The sequence below is a fragment of the Cherax quadricarinatus genome, unplaced genomic scaffold (genome assembly GCF_038502225.1).
Source record: "Cherax quadricarinatus isolate ZL_2023a unplaced genomic scaffold, ASM3850222v1 Contig2876, whole genome shotgun sequence".
NCBI lineage: Eukaryota > Metazoa > Arthropoda > Malacostraca > Decapoda > Parastacidae > Cherax > Cherax quadricarinatus.
In genome coordinates this window covers 28,689-40,829 of record NW_027197902.1, presented here as the reverse complement: position 1 = coordinate 40,829, position 12,141 = coordinate 28,689, and the positions used below count along the sequence as shown (strand labels likewise).

The window sequence follows — 12,141 nt, the reverse complement described above, 5'->3', positions numbered from 1 at the left end:
TATATAAGTTGAGAGAAATACACTCAATATATATCCTGTGAAAGTCTGATGTATTAAAGTTAAACATAATAGTAAAATATCTTGTATTAGTATAGACTAGTTATTATTATTATTATTATTATTTAGAGATATAGACTGAGAAACTTCTCGTATCCAGAATAATAAGTGATGTGTGAGCCGTATGGGTCATTCAACACAAGAAATAGTGGAGGCTCGATTCTCCGTCTGTTAATGGCGAGGCAGACTACATAACTGTACTGACAGGAAGTAATGTACTAACGAGAGAAGAGCTCGGTGACGATACTGAAAAAAAGTAATACTCAAAAGTCCTGAAACTAGCTGTATATTCATATTTAAATTCCAAAATTAGGTATTCTAGGCGGAGGATTCTGGTGTATCAGTGACTCTGCTGAAGATGCGGACTCTGCTGATGCCACCATCTGGAGCTATAACAATTCTGACGTGGGAAACTGCACCTTCCATCACTACCTCGTCTTGGTACAGATGAATGGAATGTGCACTTAACTGAAAAGAAATGCAAAATATTCTTCTTTGAAGCCTTTTTATCCACTTCGAGGCTATGGGTCCCACAATTTGCATATCTATATCTATATCTATATATATATATATATATATATATATATATATATATATATATATATATATATATATATATATATATATATATATATATATATATATATATATAATAATGACACTATTGGGTGGAATCAGTAAATTCCATTTGGAGATAAGTGAATTAAGAGTTTAAACAAGGGGTCATATTTTGGCCTTGACGCCCGAAACTGTATAACCTGGGGCTTTCTGTATAGTATGTCACTGATGTCAGTTAGGTCTGTATAAGTTGTATAAAGTACTTGTAGAAATAAATATTATTATTATTATCCCCATGACCAACATGATAAATTATCACTTACCTTACAGAGTGATGTAATTCTGATAAATATTCTTCGGTAAAGCCTTTTAACTCATTTATTATAATTATTATACTTATTTCAAGGAACCTACACTTAAGAGTATTAAAAAGTACTGCTAGATGACCGAGCCTACAGAAAAACAGCATCCCTGAAATGGTGAAGATCTTTCAAACAGTTGTTGCTGTTGCAAGGTTCATACTGCCCTTGTTGATGCCAGGAAGCAGATGTTGCACGTGTGTCTAATTCTTCATCTTGTCGGTATTATGTACCATTCATATATACAACAGTATACCAGTGTTGGAAATTTGAATAGTAAGTTTATTCAGGTATACACAATAGTTACATAGATTATCATACATAGCAGCATATGTGTAGAGAACCTAAGATAACCGAAAAAAAATCAAGTAACTTATTTCCATTGGGATCCTTTTAATACCTCATTATTATACAATGTAGGAGATATCTTATTATTATACTATAAAGGATGTATACTAGGAATAAGGTAAATAGTTATTTACATCTACAATAGAGTTATTTACATCTGAAAGAGATCAAATACAGCATCCCACTTAACAAATAACCTTGGAGAAAAAAATAATTCAGGCAACCAGCTAAGTGTACCCTTTCGGGTACCTAATTGTCAAAAACATTAATTAGAACTAAAGCTTTAGTTTTTAACGAGCTGAATGAGCCACAAGGGTTGGCGCATTTTTGTGAGGATAATAATTTAGTTCCTAACCTTCTGTGGGGGCAATATAGTGCGCCAGAAGCTGTCGTCCGTCCCAAACTTCTCTGGTTCCTGGCGGCTCTGTAGGAAGCAGCCATCTACCCTGCAGGAGTCCGGAAAGTTGCCCTTAAAGTGATGGGTGTCAATCTGGACTCGCAGGACTTTGCCAGGATGCCCCAGACGAATTACTGCCCATTCGAATCCGCTAAATTGAAGCACCCCTTGACTGTCCGCTGTGGAAACAATGCTATTACAACGTCAACATCACCACTATATATATAGATATGTATATAGACATAATGTCTGCATATAGACATATGTGTATATTGAACTGCCAATAATAAAATTACATATTTGAGTGGAAAACTGGGCAGCAAGGGAGCCTGAAATAAAGTCCGAGGGTTAAAAAATACATTCTTTACATATAGTGTTAGAATTTTTTCCATCAGTAGTCCTTCCCCCACAGCAAATTAAATGGATCATGTGGCAGCCACCAATTACATACTTACAGAGGTCTTTTTCAATTCAATTCAAGTATATTCTCTATAAGGGTTACAATGTGGGGTTTACAGGTTTTGGGTATTGTGTGGTTTACATGTTATAAAATACTAATTACATTATTATTATAATAAAAAAGAAGCGCTAAGCCACAAGGGCTATACAGCAATACTAATTACAGAGGGGGCCACTAGGACACCTAGCATGGCTAGGCATTTCGAGCAGACTTAGATTAATTCTTAACATTAAATCATTTAGTTATCAATATTCTCAGTAACTTCTCACCCAGCCAACACCTGAATGGTGTACCTGGAGTTTACCTGGAGAGAGTTCCGGGGGTCAACGCCCCCGCGGCCCGGTCTGAGACCAGGCCTCCTGGTGGATCAGAGCCTGATCAACCAGGCTGTTGCTGCTGGCTGCACGCAAACCAACATACGAGCCACAGCCCGGCTGATCCGGAACTGACTAGGTGCTTGTCCAGTGCCAGCTTGAAGACTGCCAGGGGTCTTCAAGCTGGCATCTTACTTTAATATTTCACTCAGCGATCTGTTTTAAATCTAATAAACCAAGCAACTCTTAAAACGTATTTTCCAACACTAACCTTCGAGGATAGGTGGTCTGTCTAGCCTCCGTGCCGTCTCCCATCCGTCGGCCATGGAAGAGGCTCGGCCAGGGCTGAGAAGGTTACGAGGGTGACCATAGTGGGCATCGCTATACCCCACACACACACCTCCATTACCCACTGCTGCCAGGTCAACCACCTCATCAACACAAACAATTAGTAGATAGATACCCAGGAATTAGTCTACTGTTATGTCACATCCTGAGGGGATATCTAAAAAAATAACACTCCAATGGAAATAAGCTACATGTTTGTCTTTCTTGACTTTTCCTAATCCATATTCACAATTAACCCACAAATTAGAAACTAAAAGTGGGCCTCGTCTAATTCCAAACTGAGGGTTACATATGCCTTTCTAACCTTTTGCCTACCGCCAACAGGATGGGTATGGGGTACATAATTGCGATATTAAACCCACTAAACTGCAGCAGGCCTGCTGGCCCATGCTAGGTGGGTTAGTAGTGTTGTGGTAAAGCGGTTATCATGATGGTCTTCTAACCTGTTATAAACTAATTCAAGCCTACCAATACTCTGTATTTCAATACAATGATTTCTTACTGTCAAGAGAATATGAATAAGGATTCGGTGGATAAGTACTAATATAGGAAAACACTGAGTCTAAGAAATATAAAGCCTATATAAAAAGATATTTCACTCAGTGATACATCGTTATAACAGAGGCTTGCTCTTCTACATGTCTATTTTACTACATGTCCACTTACTGCCTATCTGTCAGTACTGGAAAAAGAGTAGTATTCCTTGGCTCGGTTAGCAACGCACCCATCTCACATACTGAGTGTCCGTGGTTCGATCCCCGGAACGGAGGGAAACGCTGGGTGTTTCCTTATACCTTCTGTCCCAGTTCACCTAGCAGTAAGTAGGTACGTACTGGTGGGTCGCATCCTGGGACAAAACTGACCTAATTCGCCCGAAATGCTCAGCATAACAAGGGGCTTTCTATATAGTAGTATGTCGTTGATGTCAGTTAGGCCTGTATACCATGTACATGTACTTGCAAAAATAAGGATATTATAGCATTATTATAAGACTTACTTCAAGAGGAGAGACGAGGGACCAGTCAGGCACAGCGTAACCAAAGACCCGGAGTCTGGCGATGCCTCCGTCCGGAAATATATTGAGCCTTAGGTGTGTGTATCGCTGAGAGGAAGAACTCCTGAGGAAGGTGTGGCAGGTGTCGCGGTAACCTGGTTGAGCCTTAGACCGAGGAATGATTGCATCCCACTCCTGCACACACGTGGAATATGTTAGGTTTACATATGTTGCAAGGCATGATAAAGGGGTCATACTGCAAGGCATGATAAAGGGGTCATACTGCAAGGCATGATAAAGGGGTTTACACATGCTGCGAGGCATGTAAAAGGGTTTACACATGTTGCAAGGCATGATAAAGGAGTTTACATATGTTGCAAGGCATGATAAAGGCGTTTCACATGTTGCAAGGCATAATAAAGGAGTTTAAACATGTTGCAAGGCATAATAAAGGGGTTTACACATGTTGCAAATCATGATAAAGGGGTTTACACATGTTGCAAGGCATGATAAAGGGGTTTGCCCATGTTGCAAGGCATGATAAAGGGGTTTACACATGTTGCAAGGCATGATAAAGGGGTTTACACATGTTGCAAGTCATAAAGGGGTTTACACATGTTGCAAGGCATAATAAAGGAGTTTATACATGTTGCAAAACATGATAAAGGGGTAGCAGAAGGAACAACATTCCTGCGTAGAGCGAAAATCCATCATAAATTATTAAAGCTCTACACAGAGCAAAACATTTTCTCAATGTAGGCTTATTCTGCAGTTTACAAAGCACCGGGATCATAGGCTTATTCAGCACTGGACATATATAACAAAAACTAAAATTAACCTCAAAAAGTGTAAAACATACACATTCAGTAAAACAAAACAATCAGACAAGACTCAAATACCTCGTATCACTTAAAAAATTAATGAAAATTTCGTCGCCCCTAAAATTATTTAGAATTTTTCATGTCTAAAAAATCATTACAACAGCATTTAGCAAAATAATAAAAACAAGGTTGAATTATTCTGTATCAGGAAGGAATAAATCGGTAATATATATTGTATCCACAATATTTTCCTGGGACCATACATGTACCTAAGTGGGCAAAAAACAACTAATAAGGGGCAGAATTTAAATAAATATGCTAATCAGCAACGCAACATATAGTGAGAAGCAAGAGTGTCACAGACCGGGCCGCGGGGGCGTTAACCCCCGGAACTCTCTCCAGGTAAACTCCAGGTAAACAACCAGGTAATTATGGGTGAGAATTATTTCATAATGGTGATATTTAATAAGAAATTATATCTACTTTTTAATGTTATGATGGAATGGCAGAATTGTTATTTATGTAGTACTAAAAAATCCTATTGAAAATTACCCCTAAATTAGGAGGAAATTTAAAATTTCCCTGACGATTATAGTTATGTAACATTCTGCCAATATTTTAGCTTGTAAATCTATATATTTTTACACAAATCAATTTTAAAAGCTAAAGGTCTTATCGTACCTTAAGCTCATTTCATAGCCCAGCCTTATCTAAGATATACTACCATCCCCCAGGATGCGACCCACAGCAGTCGACAAACATCCAGGTACCTACTTATAAGCTGCTAGGTGGACAGGGTCAGCAGGTGTAAGGAAACGTGCTAAACGTTTCTACCCAGCAGCATAAAGTAAACGAAAAATACCACTGAGCAGGCCATTATTTAACAAGAATCGTGTTAGGTGATTTTTCCCAGATGGATACAACACCAAGAGGAAGCAGAGTTCCAGACTCACCTCTGAGTGAAGTCTCGCCACTTGCTGGAGGTCGTGGTCACTGGCCTCGTTGCCCATCACACTCTGCCTCTCAGGGATTAATGCCTCTTCTGGAATGGGTTTCAGAGAACAAGTACAGTTAATGGAGATGGTCACATGAAACGAATATAGTTAAAAGGGAGGAAGAGGTGATCATAACTTCTTAACATTTTTTTAATGCATCAGGGTGACACTGTTAATACTTAACCTGGTATTTACTCGAGCAAATGAAAACATCTTTAAAATAAAAAAAAAATAAAAACACAAGAAAAAAGCGATCATGTTATATCGGAATTAACATGTTAAATATGGCTTAGGTGATGAGACTCAAAAACAGGAACTACTGAACAATATTAAAGGACACTATAATGTTTTAAGTATTTCACAGACACTGAATGGGATAAAATGTTACAAGAGACAGATATAAATAATGTATACAGACCATTCTTTAATATTTATGAAACTGGTATTAAACAATTTATTCCACAATGGGTAAAATGAGAAATATTAAATATTGGTTCCGTATGACATGTTGGAGGTATGAAAAATAAAGAACTTGGAAATAATGTAGGAATTTGGCTAATCAAGATACGTATCAGAGATATAAACAAGCCAGAAATTAATATACCAAGATGAGGGTACACTTATCTGCAGTGTAATGACAGCGAGGACAAGGTAGACCTACCTGCAGGTGTAATGACAGCGAAGACAGGGTAGACCTACCTGCAGGTGTAATGACAGCGAGGACAGGGTAGACCTACCTGCAGGTGTAATGACAGCGAGGACAGGGTAGACCTACCTGCAGGTGTAAAGACAGCGAGGACAGGGTAGACCTACCTGCAGGTGTAAAGACAGCGAGGGCAGGGTAGACCTACCTGCAGGTGTAATGACAGCGAGGACAGGGTAACCTACCTGCAGGTGTAAAGACAGCGAGGGCAGGGTAGACCTACCTGCAGGTGTAAAGACAGCGAGGGCAGGGTAGACCTACCTGCAGGTGTAAAGACAGCGAGGGCAGGGTAGACCTACCTGCAGGTGTAAAGACAGCGAGGGCAGGGTAGACCTACCTGCAGGTGTAAGGACGGCAGCCTGGAGTGACACTTGGGGAACGTAGTTACCAGTAAAGTGAGAGGTATCTACATCGACGCCTGCCACTACTCCCGCCACTCCTGTAATGGACAGCCATCATGTGACTCCATACCCACATTCCTACAAGGCAGTCGTTTTTGAAGTGAGTGGTGTATACTAAGCTATATAAACTGGGAAAAGGTAGGATATCTTTGAAATGAAAGGAAGTATATGCTGTACTGCATATGTAGATCATACCTGGAGGGGTATACCTAGATGGAGTTTTGGGGGCGTTGACCCCCAAAACCGACGTAAACCGACGTACAAACCACAGCCCGACTGATCAGGTACTGACTTTAGGTGTCTGCCCAGCTCCCTTATTAACACTGTTATAAAATATTCCACCTAAGCACTCTTACCATAGGTTTCATTAAACGATCCCAATAGAACCCAGTCATACACAAAATGTACCTGTGGATACATGAAGTGGAGATTTGTTTTTGTTTTTTATATAGCAAGCACTAAACTCTTAAGGGTCATTCATTACAGGGGTGGTGGAGGCCATCCTTCATTCGTTGATCACGACCTGGTCAGGAATAGAAATGAAGGTAGGGTGGGTGAGTCAGGACAACTAACGTTAATTGTATTATATTCACAGCGAAGCGCTAAACTTTAAAGGGCCACACAGTGCCTGGGGAATGAGAGGCAATCAAGGTGTGATCCGAGGAAGAGGAGGTAAGCTGTAATTCCTCTGATTAAGAGCCCCTCACCATCGACGAGGCACTCCTCCTTAAAGGGTAAATAATGCTAAATTGGCAAAAACAATGAACTTGAGAAAGAGGAAAAATGGCAAAAAAGACTGACCCAGCTTGATGATGCACCAGTCATGACCAGGCTTCCTCTTCCTCCTGGTCTCCCACCCATCCATCCACTTGCCACACTCAGTGAACTCACCCTCCTTCCATTCAGCCTCGTTCTCCTGGAAGACGATGTAATATAAAGATGTTTATTTCGTTAGAATACATCGAGTAAGAGTGAAATGGTTATAATCATGATCATAATTTTTAAAGGGGTGGACCAGTAAGCCAGTGGAAGGCCTCAGATGACCAAAAACTCCAACTGCAGGTCGTCATATAGCTAAGACTCGCGTCCGGAAACACTTGTCCTGTTTCCTAACAAATCTACCTAGAATACATTGAGGTTACATTGGTTTTAAATTGGATAGTTTTCACAGGTAGGTTACAGTTTTAGGAAAGCACTACTGTACATATTCCAACGAAAGCCCATTCTTATGCAATTCATTTCAAGCATATAAGATGCGCTACAGTCATGCTCACTACACATCATTTTACATACTGTTACATAATCGTTACATACATACAGTGGTGATAAAGTATGTAGATTTAGCCTACAATACGCCAAAAAAATCAGGGTGACTTATTACTCGTGCCTACTGGGATCCTCTGATTTTCAATGGTATGTAAAACCTAACTAAGGTAGACCACCGTCTGTTGAAATATTCAATGTCTCCATCAACTGACAAAAAAACCCTGTCAAGGAAACAGTTTTCCGATAAAACAAATACCCATTACTCTATATGTATCATTTCTCAAAACAAACTACTTGTCACCAAACAACCACTGGAATAGTTGCTGCTAATTACATATTATCATACAACAGCAGGAGTACCGGTAACTGGTTTCCGACCCACTAAAAATATAGAGTACCTTATTCGGCAGTTTGTACAGTCATGCAAAGTTATACCTATTAAACTAAGAGATTGTTTCAACATATTTCAGATAAATATGAATTTTCAATCAGGACATTGATACATTCTTTTAATATTAAGAATATTTCGGTGGTTGAGTACTTCAGTGGTTGAGTACTCAACCACCGAGGTGTCTCCCCTGGGCGGGGAGACACTTACGAACAAGTCATTTGTCCATCCTCACCATAGCAGTATGGTTAGTGAAAAGAAACCTACGTGCTAAGCCTGCTATTGCATGTCGTACGTGCAATAGCTGGCTTAGCACCTAGCTATATGGCTTTGTTGGGTTATTCTAAGAGTATCTCTCCGTGGTAAAATAACGTTTGGCGTACAAACAAAGGATTTGGGGCAAGTGGAAACTTAGGCATGTTTTCAACACCTACTGCCCGTTTACCTAACTGTAAACAGGTCATTCTCTGCTCAGACGTTGTGCTGAGCGGTTGTCAGCTGTTGCTCCTCAGTCCCGACACCTGGTGGAGGAGTGTTTACAACAACAACGGCGACTGCGTTTCGCCGCCGTGTTAATACTGTTTGTATTCAACTAACGCAGGGCTCTATCACCGGCGAATCAGTAAATGTGTTACTGCCAGCAATCATTCGTGATACATATGGCATTCAACGTGAATCCTTGTGTGGCGTCGCCTTGAATGGAACTACACGGATCTTCGTCAAGTTTTGTGACACTCAGATGTACGAGAAGATTGTGACCCAGTACCAGGATATAAGTAAGCAAGTCACCCCAGCAGTTTCTGTCCAGTTGCATGACGTTTCACGATACTATACGTGGGTACGTGTGAGAAACGTGCCTTTTGAGGCCAATGAAGTTGATATACGTGACGTTTTTGAACGTTATGGGAAGATCCACTGGTCACCATGGGTAGGTGGTCTGACGGCCACTATACTGGCCTTCAGGAGGGGTCATTTACGTTGAAAATGTCCCTGCGTCAGCCGATTCCTTCGTACGTACAACTGGAGGAGTTTCGTTCCCAGGTGTACGTTACGTACCCTGGACAGAGAAGAACTTGCCGCCTCTGCGGCGCTCTGGATCACATAGCGGCTCAGTGTGTCCAGCGCCAACCGCCATCGGGGCGTGGTCGTCGACCTGACGGTGAGGTACCCCGTCAGGCTCTGGAAGAGGAGGTTGTCGAGACCTCGCCGCGTATGACATCATGGAGTGCTGAGGTTGATAGGGCCATGCTACTAGAGTCATCTTGTGTGACTCTACCTGGGACTGCCTCCCTTGACGAGGTGGAACATGTGAACAGTGAAATCCCTCTAGCAAGAGAGGCAGGTGAGATGGAAGCCGACATTGTATCTGCGTTAAGTGACCTATTAGCATCGCATGAGTCTGATTCTGTGCCGTGTTCTGATGGGAGGAAATTACGTGCAGATGATGCTGATCAGATAGCTAAAGTGAGAGATTTGGAGAGTTCGAGGTTTCATACTGTTGAGGCAGAAATTCACAAGTACTGACATGTCTGAAGATGCTGTTTCTAGGAAGCGTGCGGCTACCCCGTCCGACTCCAAGATAAGATAAGATAAGATTTCGTTCGGATTTTTAACCCCGGAGGGTTAGCCACCCAGGATAACCCAAGAAAGTCAGTGCGTCATCGAGGACTGTCTAACTTTTTTCCATTGGGGTCCTTAATCTTGTCCCCCAGGATGCCACCCACACCAGTCGACTAACACCCAGGTACCTATTTGCTGCTAGGTGAACAGGACAACAGGTGTAAGGAAACGTGTCGAAATGTTTCCACCCGCCGGGAATCGAACCCGGGCCCTCCGTGTGTGAAGCGGGCGCTTTAGCCACCAGGCCACCGGGCCACCCATGTCCAATGATGTCTTGACCCCTGGACAACGTTCAGGGAAGACGACGTGGTCGGAAATCACGGGTGGGGGGAGGTCGCGCGAGTCCAGGACAGCAGGTAATATCACGGGGATTGCCAAAGGTGCGGGAAGTGCCTTGGGTGCTTGCCGGTGCAAAGAGAAAAAGGGAGTGGTATCCCCTAGAGGAAAGTCACCTTTAACACAGTTAGGTGTGTAACTATTAATGTTAATGGTTTGAAATCTGTCAGAAAGTGTGTGCAGGTGCGTGAGTGGTTGAATCGTTTTGCAGTGGATGTGTGTTTTTTGCAAGAACATAACCATAAAGTAGGAAGTTTGTTTGAGATGGATGGTTATGACATTTATGTGACTCACTCCAGACGTCTGAAAGGTGGAGTGGCTGTGTTGATAAAAGCAACCAGCCCGTTTGCGCTGAGACATTGGGAGGAAGGGGGGAGAGTCGCGTGGTGCGAGTCGTGGGGGATTGGGGGTAGTAGAAGGGTTGGTTTTGTAGGGGTATATGGGCCGGCTGAACATGATGTTAATATTAAAAATACTTTTGTTACAGATGTCTTGGTATATTATTTGAGGTCCCTGCCAGAAATTACAGTGGTAGGTGGTGACTGGAACTGTGTGGTGCGCCGTAAAGATGTTGAATCAAGGGGGGCGGGGTTCTGTTCGCTTGTTTTGGGTGACTTGTTGTCTGGTTTGGGGTTGGTTGATGTACGCGGAGGACGTGACTTTGGGATTGAGCATACTTTTGTGCGTAGGGGCTATGCGGCATGTTTAGATAGGGTGTATGTGTCTCGGCGGGTGGTCGTAATCAATGTGCGTGTATTGAACGTCTTTTTCTCCGACCACCGGGGAGTTTTTGTGGAGCTCGACTGGGGAGGTCTCCCACATCGTTTTAAGGGATACTGGAAACTGAATACGCGGATGCTACAAAGTGCGGATGATAGGAAACCATTCGAGGACTTCTGGGCGTCTATGGGAGTAGACTCCTGGGAGGGGTGGGATTTAGTACGACGGTGGGATGAGGTTGTGAAGCCTCGAATTAAGGATTTTTATGTGAATCGGTGTAAGGAGGCCACTCGCTTGGAGTACGGTTTTCAGAGGTACCTGGAGGGTCATCTACGACAATGTTATGCACAGGGAGAGGCATCTGGGGTTTACCCAGTGGATGAGATCGATGCTATTAAAGAACAAATCCAAGTATTGAAAAATAAGGTTTTCAATGGGGCGCGCATTTCGAGTGGGGTGGAGGAGGCTTTGTGGGGTGACAAGCCGTCTGCTTGTGTCTTACAAAGTCAGACACAAAGGCGAAAAGCGACTGAAATTGTGAGTTTAGTGGTGCAGGATGAAGTTGACGGGTATAGTGAGGGACAGGTCTTAACAACAACTGAGGGGATAAGTTTTTATGTCGATACTTGGAGTAAGATCCAGATGCAAAGTAAAGACGTGAGTGAGCATGCGATACAGGATTTGGGGAGAGGAGTACGATGCAAGTTAAATGATTATGATCGCCTTCTCATGGGTGGGCCTATATCTGAGGCAGAGGTGTGGGAGGCACTACAAGGAATGCGTAAGGGGAAGGCTCCAGGCATTGATGGCATCCCTTGTGAATTTTATATCAAACATTGGGAGGTAATACGGATTTTATGGTTCGTTTACTCAATGCAATGAAGGAGGGGGGGTGTTAGGTCTGTCTCAGCGTACGGCAGTGTTGGTCTTAGTTAGGAAATGTGATGTGCCGTTAGCGATTAAGGACTACCGTCCCATATCGTTGATGTGTAGTGACTATAAACTATATGCAAAAATATTGATGAATAGAATTAAGAAAGTGTTTGATAAGGTAAT

General features: G+C 42.2%; 1 protein-coding gene across 1 annotated transcript in view; it reads right to left on the bottom strand.

Moving 5' to 3' along the window:
* Positions 1-225: 225 nt before the first annotated feature.
* Positions 226-12,141, bottom strand: part of LOC128694457 (allantoicase) — a 31,389-nt gene continuing 19,473 nt past the window's right edge. Inside the window, exons 3-9 of the mRNA XM_070081495.1 lie at positions 7,557-7,671; positions 6,692-6,793; positions 5,610-5,698; positions 3,839-4,030; positions 2,765-2,924; positions 1,678-1,898; positions 226-525 (exon numbers count right to left, since the gene is read on the bottom strand). Of these exons, the coding sequence (XP_069937596.1) occupies positions 376-525; positions 1,678-1,898; positions 2,765-2,924; positions 3,839-4,030; positions 5,610-5,698; positions 6,692-6,793; positions 7,557-7,671 (1,029 nt within the window). The 3' untranslated portion in view covers positions 226-375. The remainder of the gene's footprint in view (positions 526-1,677; positions 1,899-2,764; positions 2,925-3,838; positions 4,031-5,609; positions 5,699-6,691; positions 6,794-7,556; positions 7,672-12,141) is intronic.